The following is a 17,851-nucleotide window of genomic DNA, read 5'->3' as shown; positions in this document are numbered from 1 at the left end:
GCCTTTCTCAGGCATTTAATTAGTGTATATAGAGCTTCAGTCAAATTTTCTGAATTTTGCAAATATATACTCAAAAGGAGGTAAAATGGTTGGCCCAAGTTAATTAACCATTTCCCCACTTACTTTTTCCTTTCCTTCTGGGTATAGAAGTCAGGACTGAGTTTCAACAAATCATTTAATGTTTTTGAGTAGTGGGTACGTACATTAATTAATTCATTACCACAAGATAAGCAAAATGAAGAAAAAATTGAGTGGCAGCTAGCTTGAAGATGGAGGAGGCAAAGGGTTGGTGGAAATGTTGTTGAGGTTATTGTTGATGGTGGTGATGATAGGGATGGATGGAAAAGAAAAAGAAAGTTAGGTACTAGCTGGTAAATTGGAATCATGTGGAAGAAAATGGGCATGGTGGCTGAGGTTGCTTTTGGGAGGGACAAGACCTCTTTTGTTTTTTTCTAGTGTTTGTGAGGAACGTTTAAAGAAGAAAGAATAGTTTATATGCTGATGGAATCATACGTGGAGAATGGATGTTACTCGTTAGTGGTGATAGTGGTGGCCTGGTGGGGTAAATTAAGGACAAAGGAACGTGAGGAGGAAAGTGAAGTGCACATGGTCTGTTCTGTTTTGAGCCACAAGATCATTAAATATATCTATGAGAGAGAGAGAGAGAGAGGTACCCATTTGCACACTTGGTCTATAAATTATAAAAGGAAGGAGAGAGAAGTACCCATTTGGCCATTTGATCAAATTATAAAAGGGAGGGAGAGGTACCCAATTGCCCATTTGTTCAAAATGTTAGAATGAGGGAGAGGTACCCATTTGTTCAAATTAGAGAGTGAGAGAAGTACCCATTTGCCCATTTGTTTAAATTGTTAGAATGAGGGCCGGAGAGGTACCCATTTACCCATTTGTTCAAATGAGAGAGAGAGAGAGCATCGGATTGGATTATACCTCATTTCATTTTTTTCGTATTTTTTTAAGTGAATGTTTAAAAACAGAAGTAGTTTTAAAAAAATGTCGATTTCTATTCTTTAAAAATGAGAAGAAAAACAGTTTGCTAAATTGTGTTTAATAAAACAAGACGTTTTTGTTCTTTGATCATGTGTAAGAAAAGGGTGTATAGAGGCTTCAGTGTGTGAAGCTTAAACCGAAACCTTATCCCTGCTGTAAGCAAACATGAAAAAAAAAAAAAAAACTCCTTTCTTTTTCTAAACACCGTTTCCTATAGGTCTAGAAAGTAGCATAGTTTTTTGAAAGAGTAACCAGTCCCCATTTCCTATCCTTGAACCATAAACGGTTAAACGCCCCTTCAGCGAATACAAAAATTGGAATTTCCGTTTTCAAATCACCTTAAAAATGGAAACAACCCATGTTTCAAACACACTCAAAACATCAAATGCAAGGAGTCCAAGCAAACAAAATTCCTTTCCTTGTAGAACTTATATCAATGCCATAACTCTCATCAGATTGGAATGAACGGTGAATAAAACAGTTATAGAAAGGAGCTAAGCCCCTAAAATGGTAGTTCTCATTCTTACCCTATTTAAAGAATCTTGGTGTAATTCAATTTAGCTAAGCTTTATACCAGCTACTTATGGTCATTCTGCTATTCTACTCTATATAGTCTTCTAACTTCTAAATAATGATTTCTCAAAATTTCCTCACCATTTTTAACACATACCCTTTTCTGGTCCTCATCTAATAGTTCTTAAAGCTTCCCTTATTATAAGGTTGCAATTATTGATCACAATTCCTAGAACTTTCCCTTAAAAAAAATTCTCTTTTATTCTTAATTTTCTACCCAACCAAACACATCCTAAGATAACATGCAATTCTTTTTCTTTAATCGATTCAACCTGCATGAGATATTCGAAAATGCCTATTTTATTTATTGAATCAACACTTAGATATTATCTCCATTCTGTATGTTTTTATTAGTTCAGGGACCATTCACGCTACTTTGTCTTCTCTTGCACATAAAGAAATTATGGAGTTGACCGGTTGACTTCACTGGACCAACCAGTCACAAATTGATTTGAAAGAAAATCAATTATTTGATGAGTTATTGCAATAAATACAGCCTACCTTATCAGCAGTTAGTGAAGACCTCCATGTGCGAGGCATGTGGACAGCTTCATAATTTGTTTTATTTTATTTTTGTTATGTTTTTCCTTTATTTTCATCAATTTTCTGAAAAATAAAACTATTTCAATTATTAAAAGACAAAATCTATGGTTGAAATGTGAACAATAAAAAGGCAAAATATATGATAAGTATAACTTATTAAACGGAAAATACATTTTAATTATGAAATATAAATTAGTAAATGATAAACAAAGTTTAACATGATTGATTGAGATCTAAATTAACGTATGGCCAATATTAATGAATGCACACCGTACGTAATTGAATTCTTATTAAAATTTATGTTCTAAATTTATGGCTTTAGAGCTATCCACTTATAAAAGGCCGAATCTAATTTGAATCATGACTTTTCTAAGTTTTATGGTGAATTTAAAGATACAAAATGGGCCGGGTTAGCCCAAATCCAATTGGATGAAATTCGGTTTGGGTTAACCTATCAGGTTTGAAGATTCAACAGTTCGGGTAGGGCTACAGCCGACCTCTAACCGACCTAACCTGGCTCCATTTTTCACCCTGCAAGTGTCCCACATTGGATAAGTCACCTGTATGTCCCTCTTTTGGACCATATGTAGCAAACCAACAGAAATGGTCCTTATCCATTATTGCAAGACCCAACTGTACAAAAGTATCAGGTTAAAGGGATCCCACTTAGGGGCCAGATATTCTCACAACAAAAAAATTGTTTCACGTTCCAACATGATTTGTGTCCGCACATATATGGTGGGTTCTATCTCATGGTGAGGTGTGTGGTTACAGATCATGTTGGTACGGTTTGAGAACTTGGACTATTCTATGATTCTATTAAGTTTAATCTAATTAGAAAATCTAAATAGCTTCTTTAAAAGTTAAAAGTTAAAACTTTTATTTTATTATTTTATTATAAAATAAAGAGTTTATTATATATTTATAATTTTATGTATTCAATTTACATACATTATATTATATATAATATTTATACATCATATATTCATATTATATATATATATATATATATATATATATATATATATATATAATTTCGATTTACAGTTTACACTTTGATTTGGTTTATGAAATCCAATAAATCAATCCAAAACCATAAACTGAATTTAAAAAACTACCAAACCAAACCAAACTACAAATTCAGTTTGACTTTATGGTTTGAATGTATAATGAACATCCCTAGTACTATCTGTTCGATAAGACAAATGAAAATTCGGATTTAGTCCTCACAGAACCACCTTTAACACCATCCTCGGTCTTTCTCGGTCCGGAAACATCTTTTATGAATAAAACATACAAATACAGAAATATTCCCAATACACGATTGCAAAATACTAAGATCCAAATCCCCTCTCGACAAATGGACAATCAAAGGACCCTGCCAGTGCCACTTCCCCAATTATTAATAATGGTCGGACAGTATCTTGTATAATAGTGTTAGCAACAACCCCCAAAACTTGAAACTCAGAATTATTCGGATAACTGGACTATTGAATCAGTGATTCCAAATTTGCAAATGACAATTGGTAATGGTAGATACTGATTCATTTCTGATCAATTTAATCACCATTAATGGCAGAAGTGAGTTCCCATGTAACTAAGAAAAGCTATAATAAGGGCACCCTTTTCACCATGAAGTGACGATCCAGCTGAAGTAGGAAAAGTGGGTAAAGAGTTGTCGATCTTGGATGAGGGATGCGAAAGAGTAGAGGTAGCTCCTGGTTCCAACGCTGAGGCCTGAGGTGCCTTAGCCACTGCTGAGGCCGCCTGATTCTCAAGCACGTTAATTTGAAGCTTCATCCCTCCGAGGCAATACAATTTGTTTCCACAGACAAAGAATCTCTCTCCTGGGCTGGTCAATACAAAACTAGTGTTGCCGTTGCTACTCGTTTGAAGCATATTGGTCACATTACATCCACTGAAATCTTCTTTGTTCACCTCAACCACACTGTGGTAGTATGAGTACTGGAACACTGAGCAACGAACACAAGTTATAGAGCCCCATCAATGAATAAGTGCATCAGATACCAGTAGGGGGCATGGTTTTTAAAACCGATCCGGTAAGGGGTCTGGTTACCAGTGCAAACGGTCCAACCATTCGATCTGAACGGCCGGCCTATTCTGACAAAAAATTGAAAAACGGTCAAAATCGTTCGAACGATTCGGATGGTTTGAACAGTTAATCGGCCAGTTCAGCGGTTTGCTGACCAAAATCAACGGTTTTGAAAAAAAAGCGGGTGGAGAAAAAAGCGAGTTTGGGGAAAAACGGAACCGGTCAAATGACTGGTTCTCAGTTTTTCTAGTCCGACCGTCCAGTCCGGTCCGATTTTAAAAACCATGCTAGGGGATGTCAATTGGACTGGATTTAGTCCAATATGAGTCCATTACAGATGGACCAGGTCCAATCCAATTCAATATATACTATAGACCATTTTTTACTAGTCCAATTCATTGTCTGGACAACCCAAACCTGGTCCATTGACACTTGTTTTCTTATCTTCTGTTAATAAACCGGATATTAGTTCAATCCAACCCAATCCAATATAAATCTATTATGGATGGATCAGATCCAATCCAACCCAATATAAATCCGTTATGAATGGACTGCAGGTTCTTCATACAATATTCTAGATGTGTGGTGTATGATGCACTTGTATCCCATATACAAGATAACATAAGGGTGATAGATATTGATTGTAGAGTAAGTTTTCAGTTTTTACTTACATAGAACATCTCCCACATAGAAGGTTTTGTCTTGGGCCCATGTATCAAGATCAGCGCTTAAATCCCAACCAGCGATATCCCCAACTACGTACTGAGTTGCATTGCATGTAAGGCCAACGCTTAGAAGAATAACGAGATCACAAAGCAGGGGAAGCTTATAAGCCATTAACGAAGAGAAAGAGAGCAAACTCAGACGCAAGTTCTGGTGCTGGGTTGTGATATATAAGGTTGTATTTGGCATTCCTTATTTTAAGTATTTATCTCCTTTTTCCTTTTTGTAATTAAAATGTTTCTATGAACACTCAATGTTTAACTACAAAAAGAAGACAAATCCTTAAAATAAGGAATGTCAAATGCAGCCATAAGAACAGATGGCCTAACTTCATGACCAGCATTGGCTTCTACCCTTCTATTAGGATCTCTGTCGGTCTTTGTTTGCGTATCCTTGTCATTAAAATCTTCTTTCTGGATCCGTTGCATGGTCATTTCGTTGTTTATAACCAAAATTTACATGGGCAAAAGCGTCTTTTGAACTAGATTTTTATTTTCTTTTTGCATTCATCCCATTATTTATATGTTAATTTTTAAGTTTATTTATTGGGTTTAACTATAATACCAAAAAGATATATATGATACAGGAAAAACTTAGATCCAATCAATCGGTATCATAAAAGAGGTAATCAATCAAAATTCAATGATATTTTTCACAATTGATGGGAGTTCTATGATTGATCGAAGTTCTTCCCATATTATGTCTTTTTGGTATCATAGATTTTTTCTTATTTATAATTTTGCCATGCATAGTTGTCCCCTTGGGATTTGCTTAGGGATGTCAATTTTTTCCATCTCTGATGAGGACTTGACTTTCGCAATTTAAAATTTTATTTATAATTTAAAATTTTTATTTATTTTAAATAAATTTATTTTTTCAATAAATATTGTTATCTAAAAGAATCAGGGACCCACCACGGAAAATTCATCCCAGGAATGAAAGACAAATTTTATCCTCAATAAGAATCAGGGATAAAAACAGAGTTAATTTCATAATTAGAGTCAGGGACGGGAAATATGATCCCCGATCAATCACGAGAGAATACATGAGTGTATCGTATCCATGAGGCCTACATGTCAACAAATGGAACAATAATGTGTTGACTTGTAATGGATTACGCGGCGAGTGATACACAGCCATGTGAGCAGAGATACTGGCTTTTGGTAGGGTGGTTGTGTAATTGTCTGTTAGAAGGTACAGGTGGTTGTAGGCAGTTATCTTCTCCAGCTCAAGAGCCCAACATTACCCCTATTCTGCTCCAAAAATCAATTGCCACAAATAATTCAACCAAGGTGGTGTTTGGTATTTGAAATCTAATTAGGTGAATACATGGGACCCATAAAAAGGAGGGTCCTGATCCTGGGCTGATGTTACAAAGATATATTTTTACACATAGATCCAAGTCCAATATGTTCTCGTTGGTGGTTTATACATTTAAATTGTCACCTAGCCGAGAGGATATCTAATCTATCAGATATCAAAAGATGAATCAAATATATTTAAGAGATCTGATGGTTATGATCGGACCACGTGCTTCCTGCTCGAGGGTCGAGATACCTCCAAATGTGACCCACTAGATATTGCACCTTTTTATCCTAGATAATAATATCATAATGTAGTGATTAACGATGGTCTTAACAATTATGCCTATCAGACGGTTGAAACCCACCTACAATCACAGTTGATTTGGACGTTGGAACGGAACCGTCCAGGCAATTGATTCCATTTTCTTAAATTTAGTCTTTGTCTAAAAACCATTGAATCAGTCAATAAATTATTGATTCGGACAGTCAAACCATTGACTTGTTCAACGGTTTTGGCCATTTTTAAATTTTAATTTTTTTTTAATTAATTTTATTAAAACAGATCATTCATTCAGACCAGACGGTTGAACCATCGACTCAGAAACCAGTGGCCAAAATGATCGTTTTTTAAAACATTGATCACATGTGCTAACTACTAACATATCCTCCCAAGGACCAGAGCACTCACTTTCCAACCATACTTGGGCCAATCTTCTAAATATTAAGTCTTGCTTGTTATGTCCCAAATTGATTACCTTTTGGCCCATTTCATCTAGACCAGCTGCTTGTTACCTCTTAAACCCTTTTCTATACTTCTTTGCTCAAAATTCTGTGTTTTTTAGCTTAAAACTTTGCCCATCTCTCTCTCTTTCTCTCTCACACACATACATACATTTAGGCTGTATTTGGTTTGAAGGAAAAATAAGGAAATGAAAAGAAAAGAAACCTTTATAAACCTTGTATGAATTTTCCTATCTTTCCTTTCCTTTCCCCACTTTTTCCTTCAAACCAAACATAGGCTTAGGGATGAGTTGTTTAGGTACCCAACGCTCCCCTAACCCAAACGTAAACAACTTCCAATATATTAAATTACAATGTTCCATTTTTGTGGACATATGTTGCTAGCTGTTCTCGTGTTTACTCAGAGTTCGCATAATCTAATCCAATATATTAAATTACAATGTCAAGCTTTAATTAGAAGGCAACGTTTGTAGCTTGATCTGACTTTTTTTTTTTTTTTTCAAGTTTTGGAAACTAAGCTGATTTTGTAAGTCTGAGAAACGTCCAAAATCTGGAAACAAGTTGCCATCTTAGTTGGGGTCTGCCATTTATTTATTTTGCTTATCTATCGTTGATATAAGATATGGGATTTCCTAGTAATAAAAAACAAACAAAAAGTATTATTATTATTTTTTTTTTTTGGCAAAAGAAACAAAAGTAAGAGATGGGTTTCCATTGTTTTTAGATTGCGAAAACAATAGAAATATATTTAATTATGAGAGAACCTTTTAAGAAAAAATAAATTACTTAAGACAAGATTCAAAATATCATAACGTAGTGTCTTACACTGCTGGTCTCGAGCAGCAAACTCTATGGATCTTGACGATGTTGATTGCATTGTAAGATCACGAAATTCAGGATATGGATTTCGATGATGTTGATTGTATCGTAATAGACATAGGTTTAGCCGAATGCAAATAACAATACTCCACACCACTAATAAAATATATGGGACCCATAAATATTCAATCCCTCTCACTTAGGGTCCCAATTATTTTATAATGGTGTGGAGCTAGGGTTGCAAATTAGTTGGATTAGATTCGATATGAATTCGATACGATCTGTTAAAAGGTAGATTTGGATATTCCTCCTGATCTTAATAAATAGGATCGGAAAAGCTGATTTATTAACTTAATGGATCGAATTCGGATATTGGCCGATCCTATTTTTTAATTATAAAATATTATATATTTTAATATATTATTATATTATATAAATAAATATGATTGTAATCGAATCAGATATTTGATAATACATTCAAATTCGAATCATGCTTTTGAAAATCCAATAAATCTTTATCGGATCTGAATCAGTCAGATATTTTTGACGGATCAGATCGAATATGACCTTAACGAATCCGATCCGATCTATTTACGGCCCTATGTGGAGCATTATTATTGGTTCTACAGCCTGAATTCATCGTAAAATATGTATCATTTTTTAACCTACTAAAAGTCCTAATCAAAGTTCAAAACATTGATACGGGGCATTTCGATACTGCTTTTTGTTGTTTTTATTTTTTTTATTTTTTTTTACAACCTGTTCAGGAAGCTGATTTAGGATTCCTCCACCCCCTGAACCGGTCAGATCACCGATACACCCACTGTAGGGGCATATCAGAAAGGTCTCAGAACAATCCATATCAACCTATATCGACTGATACATATTAATACTTTGAACCTTGGTCCTAATATTGAGATTAGAGGAAAGGCCACATTCCCTCTACCCGTAATATTGTGTTTAAATTGAAAAAAAAAGGTTTTTATCGAGAAAAAAAAAAAGAAAAATTGAAGAATACGTATCACCCTTTTGAATCATGCATTTACCATTCTTGTGTGAAAACCTATAATATTGAAAAGACACGATACTGGAAAGGCTTTGACTTAATCAAAACCCTCCTATTAAGTTTTGATGAGTAATAACACAAAGAAAACATGTATCACCCGCTTGGTTTGTTTTTATCTCATTTTCTTCTACGCCTTCCCTAGATCTGCCTTACTCGGTTGTTCCCTTTCGATACCTTACCTAACAATGCTTGCAGTCTTTGGTGCCACTATTCATGATTTTGATGGGCAGAAAACCATCACCTCTGTTACCACATTTATAGAAGGAGAAGCTTTCGTGATTGGGTTTTGGGTTTCCTTGATCTGCTCAGAAATGTCGTTTGTCTGTCATTTTCACTTACGTAATTGAAGTACTAAAACTCGCCAAGCGATCTCTGTTTGCTTAATGGGATATGCTAACTAAAAATTTGTCTTTTATCTCTGTGTTTCCAATCCGGCCATCGCTGACCCAAGCGGTTAAACCAGTAACAACTCCATGAGCAGGTTTTAAATGATTTTGTTTCAATAATCCATCCGGTTAAACCATTCACCATCCAGGCAGCTTTCCGCTTCTGGATTCGATGTCTGGATTGGTTTTTACAACACTGATACTAGCTCCTGCCTGCATTATTTGGCTCCATTAGAAGCCATGGCTGACCCAAGCGGTTGAACCAGTAACAACTCTATGAGCAGGTTTTAAACGATTCTATTTCATTAATCCATCCGGTTAAACCATTCACCATCCAGGCAGATTTCCGCTTCCGGGTTCGATGTCTGGATTGGTTTTTACAACACTGATATTAGCTCCTACCTGCATTATTTGGCTGCATTAGAACTGGAAGTTGATGGACCAAGGATGGTCGGACCATTCAGCCCAGAAACTGGCCACTGGATGGTCGAATCACTGACCTGGAAACCAGTGGTCAAAGTAATTCTAGTTTTGGAGCAGTTTCTAAAGAGTACGCGTTTTGTGCACCCACCAGTGCAGTGGACGAGTGAAACTACCAATCGGATTTGACCCATTGGCTATTCAAATGTTAACGGTCAAACGTGCGTTAACTTGGATTCAACGGTTCAACCGGACACGAACTGGAGCCAAACCTCATACTGCAAGATTTTTGAGTGATTTTCCTTGGAGCTTTCCTCCTACCACTGAACCCTTCCTCCATCGACGACGACAATGAGAGCTCTGGTGGTTTTTGTTGTGCACAGTTCATGTTGGGAATAATCCTTATATTTTTTCTTGTGAAAAAATCACAGAGATCTTAACCACAAATATCAAGCATGCAGTAGTAATAAAACAAATAACCAAAAACAAAGCAATCAACAGTAGTAGACACCAAGTTTTTACGTGGAAAACCCCTCAATGTGAGGGTAAAAACCACAAGACCAAATTCCAAATCATCCACCATCAGCAATAGTAATGGGATACAATATTTTTCTATCTAGTTACAACTAGATGATGAACATCAAGAAAGCTCTTGGATATGAATAACAGAAAATATCATTAAAATAAATAGCAAACAAGAAATCTCTCACCGAAGGTGGAAGCACAACAATGGAAGAAAGAGGAGATGTTGAAAACGGATTTATCTTCTTTTCAGCTCTTGTAAATCTTCTTCTTCTTCCCAAAAACCTTCTCTAAACCCCTTTTCTGTTCTCTGATATTTTCTACAGAACTGTTAAAGTTAAAAGAGTAGAGAGTGACCTCTCTCTAATTCGTTGGTTAGCTAAAGACGTATTGGCTTGTAAGCTAATGCAAAAAGTCTCTTCACTTTTCATTCCTTTCTTTTTGTCTTTTTCTTTTTCTTCTTTTCTTTTCTCTACCTTTATTAGTGGGTCCCACTTAATAAGAAGGGAACCCCAACAATCTCCCATTCCCGACTTATGAGGAGGGTTGCACCATGCCCAAACTTGCAATGCTTCTACAATATTCAAACTTTTCTGTTGGTAAGGCCTTAGTCATCATGTCTGACCCATTCTTGTCAGTGTGAATTTTCTCAAGTTGTATTTCATTTTCTTCAAGAACATTCTGAATCTAGTGATACCTTACATCAATATGCTTGGACTTAGAATGAGAACTTGGATTCTTACACAAGTGAATGGCACTCTGACTATCACAATGAAGTGTAAATCTTTCTTGCTTTAAACCAAGTTCATTTAAGAACCTCTTCATCCGCAATATCTCTTTGCATGCCTTCGTGATAGCTATGTATTTAACCTCTGTAGTTGACAAGGCTACACATTTTTGCAACTTGGACTGCCATGACACTGTTCCCCCAACAAAAGTAATAAGAAACTTGATGTAAATTTTCTAGAGTCAATGTCACCTGCCATATCAGCATTTGTAAACCCTTCAAGCATAAGTTTACCACCACCAAAACATAAACATACTTTGGATGTTCCTTTTAAATACTTGAGGATCCATTTCACTGTAAGTCAATGCTCTTTGCTTGGATTGGCAAGAAATCTAGTAACTGCACCAACTGCATGTGCTATGTCCAGCCTTAGTACAAACCATAGCATACATGAGACTTCCTATGGCAGAGGCATAGGGAATGTTCTTCATTTATCATATTTCTTTATCATTCTTTGGGCTTTGATCACTAGACAAATTAAAATGATTTGCCAATAGAGTACTAACCGGTTTTGCTTTATCCATGCAAAATTTCTTAAGCACCTTTTCTATGTAGCTTTCTTGTGACAACCACAATCTCTTAGATTTCCTATCACGTGAGATTTTCATATCTAATACTTGTTGAGCTGGACCTAAGTCCTTCATGGAGAAAGATTTGGTTAATTGCTTCTTTAACCTATAAATTTTTGTCTTATCTTGCCAAACAATCAATATGTCATCAACATATAACAAAAGAATGATAAGATCATCACTAGAAAAATACTTAGTAAAAACACAATGATCTGAAGTTGTTTTACCATACCCATGCCCTGTCATGAATGATTCAAACTTTCGATACCATTGCCTTAGAGCTTATTTCAAACCATACAAACTCTTCCTTAGCTTGCAAACCATATGTTCTTTTCCTTTGACTTCAAACCCTTTTGATTGTTCCATGTAAATGTCTTCTTCCAAGTCACCATGAAGAAAAACCATTTTGACATCTAATTGTTCAACCTCCAAATTCATACTTGCGACTAAGCCCAATGCAATACATATTGATGACATTTTTACCACTGGAGAGAAAATTTTATCAAAATCAATGCCCTTTTTCTATCCAAATCCCTTCACAATCAATTTTTCCTTATACCTTAGTTGTGAGCTCATATTTTCATGCTTCAACCTATATACCCATTTGTTCTTGAGTGCCTTTTTACCCTTGGATAGTTCCACCAAATCATTGGTATGATTCTTATTTAAAGAGTCCATCTCCTCTTGCATAGCCTTAAACATTTCTTTCTTGTGCTCACTTTCTTGAGCCTCATGATAGCTTTTGGATTCACTTGCATCTGAAAGCATTATGTACTCATTTGGTAGATATTTTCTCGATGGTTGATGTTCCCTAGTTGATCTTCTTAATTTAGTTGGTAGCTCTTGAGGGAATTGCTCCCCCTGTTCATCATCACCGTCGACATCTTCATTGGGAACATTTTCATTATTTTTTTAATTCACATTTTCTTGTTGCACATCTCCCCTATCATTTCTATACACCAAGGGAGGAAACACTGGATCCAAGTCTACAAGTTCACCATCATCTATTTAAGGCTTCTCGATTTTTTCAAAGTTTTTGATTGTTTGGTCTTCAAGAAAGACCACATCTCTACTTTTGATGATTTTCTTCGCCACTGGATCCCATAGCCTATATCAAACTTTTCATCTGCATATCCCAAGAAAACATACTATTTGGTTTTGTCATCAAGCTTAGACCGCTCATCCTTGGGTATATACACAAAGACCCTGCAACCAAATACCTTGAGATGATCATAGGAAATATATTTTCCTGTCCATACCCTTTCAGCAACATCACCATTCAAAGGAATTGTAAGAGAAATTAATCCAGTACACAGTTGCACGTATCGCTTCTCCCCAATAACATCTTGACAACTTTTATTGTGATAGCATGCATCTAATTCTATCTAAAATGGTGTGGTTCATTCTCTTAGCTACACCATTTTGCTATGGGGTCTTAGGGACTGATTGCCCATGTCAAATGCCATTATTTTTACAATAATTCTGAAATAGACCTTCATACTCACCACCATTGTTAGTACGAATACATTTGAGAGGTCCACCTGTCTCTCTTTCAACCATAGCATGAAAAATTTTAAAGACATCTAGTACTTGGTCTTTAGATTTCAAAGCATAAGCCCCATACTTTTCTACTAGCATCATCTATGAAAGTAACAAAGTAAGATGCACCATCAAGAGTTTTGACTTTCATAGGCCTATAAACATCAGAATGAATCAGTTCTAAAATATGCTTTTTTCTATGAGTAGGAGAGCTTTGAAATGAAATTCTATTTTATTTACCAGCTAAGCAACGAATGCAAGTATTAAAACGCGTACCTTTCATGTCATTTAACAAATTTTTCTTGGCAAGAATTTGCATTCCCTTCTCGCTCATGTGACCCAATTGTTTATGCCACAATTCTGTAGAGACTTCCTTTTCCATGATGTTTATTTCACCTTTGCAAACACGTCCCTATGTACGGTAGAAAGTGCAACACCTGTTGCTTTTTGCTACCACTAGAGACCCCTTAGATAGTCTCCATTTCCCATTACCAAATTGATATTAAAGCTTTTTCATCTGGATTTCCAGTTGAAATTAGATTTAAGCGAAGATCTAGAACATGTCTGACATCCTTGAGAACTAATTTACAACATACGTCAGTCTCAAGGTATATATCACCCATCCCCATAATTTTGGAAGTTCCATTGTTTCACATTCTCACAACACCAAAATCACATGTACTGTAAGAGATGAAATATTCCTTGTGAGAAGTAACATGATAGGAAGCACTTGTATCAACAATCCAATCTGTGTCATGACATGCTAAATTAATGCACGACTCTTCACAACCTGTGAGAACAATAATATCTCCACTTGTAACTGTAGTGGTGTTATTTTCCTAATTTCTTTTAATTTCCTTTCTTTCTTGTTGTCTCTCTTGAGTTTTCGATACTCACTCTTGTAATGGCCTTATTTCTTGCAATGAAAGCATGTAATGTCTTTCCTTAACTTGGATTTGTCTCTTGACTTGTCATGGCTATGTGGACCTCTGCTTTGGCTTCTACCCTGACTTTCTATAAGGAGAGCATCTGATTTTGGGTTCATTGATTTTCTTCTAATTTCTTCATTGAGCAAATTGCTTCTTACCATGCTTGTTGTCATTATTCCATTAGGTGCAGAGTTACTGAGAGATACCACAAGTGTTTCTCAACTGTTCGACAATAGACTAAGTAATAATAGAGCTTGAAGCTCATCATCCAAAACGATCTTCATTAAAGCTAATTGATTTACAATGTCTTGCATTTAATTCAAGTGTTCGGTGATGGATGAACATTCCTTGTACTTCAAATTTACAAGCTTTCAAATTAGGAAAGCCTTACTGTCGGCATTTTTCTTTTCATACAATTCTTCCAACTTGTTCTAAAGTAAAACAATTGAGATTTCATTTGCTACATGGTGATAGGCACTATCATCTAGCCATTGTTTAATAAAAGCAACTGCTTTTAAGTCAAGGAGTTCCCAATCCTCATTAGATATATCTTTTGGCTTGCCATTATCACCTCTCATAGGTGCATACAAATTTCTAGAGAGCAACAGATCATTTTTAGTTTCCATAGAGATCAGTTTCTTCCATTTAATAAAAACATTCTAACTGAATCTCCTTCCATAATTTACACAAGAACCAAGTGCTCTAATACCAGTTTGTTGGGAATAATCCCTATATTTTTCCTTGTGAAAAAATCACAGAGATCTTAACCACAAAATATCAGGCATGCAATAGTAATAAAACAAATAACCAAAAACAAATCAAGCAACAGTAGTAGACACCAAGTTTTTACGTGAAAAACCCCTCAATGTGAGGGTAAAAACCACAGGACTGAAGTCCAAATCATCCATTATCAGCAATAGCAATGGGATACAATGTTTTTCTATCTAGTTACAACTAGATGATGAACAACAAGAAAGCTCTTGGATACCAATAACATAAAACACCATTAAAATAAATAACAAACAAAAAATCTCTCACCAAAGGTTGAAGCACAACAACGGAAGCAAGAGGAGATGTTGAAAACAGATTTGTCTTCTTCATTCTAGCCCTTTTAAATCTTCTTCTTCTTCCCAAAAACCTTCTTCTCTAAACCCCTTTTTTGTTCTTTGAAATTTTCTAGAGAGTTGTTAGAGTTGAGAGAGTGGAGAGTGAGCTCTCTCCAATTTGTTCGTTAACCAAAGACATATTGGCTTTCCATTCCTTTCTTTTTGTCTTTTTCTTCTTTTCTTTTCTCTACCTTTATTAATGGGTTCCACCTCATAAGGAGGGAACACCAACAGTTCAGAGTTCGGATTCAAATGATACTCTCATTGTCCCTCACAAAGCGCTCCTCTGTGAGGATCTGATCTAGACTCCTCTCTGAGACCTGACCATCCCGATGTCTCTTTCTCTTTGCACCCCTTTGGCCCTTTATTTGCCCGTCCATTGATAGTTCTTCGGCTTTGTTCTTCAAATTCCGATTAGTTCCAAAAACCGATTTATTCATAGGCAACAATACCATGTCCTACACTCGTACCCGCTAACACGGGTTCAATTGCTCTTCTGATTCCCCTTTGCATAGTCCAAAATTAGGGAACCTTTCATCTCTTCCTTGCATGTTCATTACAAATTTTTCTATTATCTCTAACCACCAAGTGACCAAACTATTTATTAGAGAACTGAACTCAAATGAACTTCAGTTGAATAGATTTGATGTTGTGTATTTAGCAAAAGCCAAACTTGAGCTCGACCATGAAGAGGTCTACTGCCAATATAAAGAAATGCGCACTCAAAACTAGTGCATCTGAAGAAGAAGAAGAAGAAGAAGAAGAAAAAAGAAGAGAGAAACGTACCACCGGAGCTCTCGCCATTGCCGCCAACGGCCGCTGGTTCAACTTACTCACTGTTGTATTGTCATTGGTGTGTGGGTAGGGCTCGGTCTACAAGGGGAAAGCCAAAAATGAGGTTTTTCAGGGGTTTTGATCTTCATTTTGTCATTTTGTTGCTGGTTGAACTGTTGAACTCGCCTAACGGGACTTGGAATGTTAACATTACGCATTCCTTCTCCTAGTCGACATGGACGACTATGATTTGTGGATTCACTCATCAAATGCACCCATGGGTTCATAGAACGCAAACTCATTTCTAAAATATTGGGAGGGAGTTGACGTGGTGCGTCACTATATCATGATTAGCCTAGTCAAGGTGCAACTTGGGCCGGGTTGAGTTGGAAATTTGTTAAATCTTCAATGGATTCATATCTTAACCCTAGGCCTACTATTACAGATTTACAGGTAGAAATTTTTTGAAAGAATGTTTTTAATTTTTTTTTCTTCTTCTCATTCCCTAACTTCTGTCCTCTAACATCAGGATGTATTGGCTTTGTTACCAACAAAACACCTCCAACAATGTCCCAACAGCCACTGTTGCTTATTCAATTCAATGGAACTTTATGGAACTTTTTGGTCTTAAAGGAGGTCTTCTATAATTTTGCACATGAGGGTAAACCTATTCATGGACCGAACTTGGACTTGCCTTTTTGCCAAAATTTGAATGAATCTAGCCCGAAGACCAAGCCCAATAGAGTATAAAGTCCAGTCATTTATTACTTGATTATTTTTATATAATAGTAGATAGAAATAATGCTTGTAAAGAGTCCTATTGAAACCAAGAAATATTGAAATCAAAATATATGGAATTTTCCCAAAAAAAAGATAGAGCTAAAAAAGGATCTTTCCCATGTTTTAAAAACTGATCCAAAGGCCGAACCATTTTTGCCTCCGGGTCATGGGTCATCGGTTCAACTGACTAGTTTAAACAGTTCAGACCATTCCATGTCATCATATATATGCATTAAGCATATATATACACACACACACACACACGCATACGTACGTACATATGTATATATGTGTATATATGTATAAATATGTTTTAGATATGTTATATGTATTTTTATATTTAATTTATATTTTTTAACTGAATTTTTAATTTTTATTTATAAAAAATATTATTAAAAATTGCAATTTGAGGCCAAAAGGGTTTTTTAAAGAAAATAGTGCCTTACCTGGGACGCATAGATCTCGAAAGGTTACCCAAAATAAATAAATAAAAAAAATCACCCCAATCGGACATCAGAGTGCAAAGCTATGGCCTCCGAAAGCTTATATTCATTGAATGTGTAACCCGTAACCCAGTGACCGAGTCGAATGGGTCAATGGTTAAACCATCTAGGTCAAACGGTTCTTGACAAAGTCAACAATTTTTTACCGTTTAATGGGTCTTGACTGAATTGAACCCGGAATCTTGACCGAATAACAATTCAAACGGTTCAACCGACTGGATCAACAATTATTTTTGGGAAAATCTCCCTTGTCATCATGAGAGATGTTCTAAATATGCGGAGATAGTTGGCACTTGGCAGCACATTACGTGCAATCTGCTGTATCTCCACCTCTTAATCCCTTCTATATCGGTTACAAAGAAAGAAAGAAAAGATATATATATATATAGATAGATAGATAGATAGATAGATAGATAGATAGATAGATAGATAGATAGATAGATAGATAGATAGAAAGAGAGAGAAAGAGAGAGCAGCGGAAGCAGGGAAAACATGCTACAAGCTACATTTCTATTCATGCACATTCTAGAAGGATGAATTTAATTAATTTAGGAGGAAGAACATGTCAGCTTCACCTATCCACAACCTGCTCCTTTTCTGGTTTTATATCATTAACATCTCTGTGTGGTTGTTTATATTTTTTTAGTTTATTATCTGTTCATCTTTACTACGTCTACTTCAGTCCCTTTCCTTATCATACCTAAAT

The 17,851-nt window shown here is 35.8% G+C and overlaps 1 protein-coding gene across 1 annotated transcript; it reads right to left on the bottom strand.

Moving 5' to 3' along the window:
* Nucleotides 1-3,352: 3,352 nt before the first annotated feature.
* On the bottom strand, nt 3,353-5,014 carry LOC104610512 (stellacyanin-like). The gene is made up of 2 exons (XM_010277166.2): nt 4,849-5,014; nt 3,353-4,097 (listed from the first exon to the last, which is right to left on the bottom strand). The coding sequence occupies exons 1-2, from the start codon at nt 5,012-5,014 to the stop codon at nt 3,694-3,696; spliced, it is 570 nt and encodes a 189-aa protein (XP_010275468.1). The 3' UTR covers nt 3,353-3,693.
* Between the last annotated feature and the right edge of the window lie 12,837 nt (nt 5,015-17,851).

Source organism: Nelumbo nucifera, chromosome 1 (assembly GCF_055504915.1).
Source record: "Nelumbo nucifera cultivar China Antique chromosome 1, China Antique-T2T, whole genome shotgun sequence".
NCBI classification, from domain to species: Eukaryota; Viridiplantae; Streptophyta; class Magnoliopsida; order Proteales; family Nelumbonaceae; genus Nelumbo; species Nelumbo nucifera.
The sequence above is the reverse complement of the archived record's forward strand: the minus strand, read 5'-3'. Positions and strand labels throughout refer to the sequence as shown.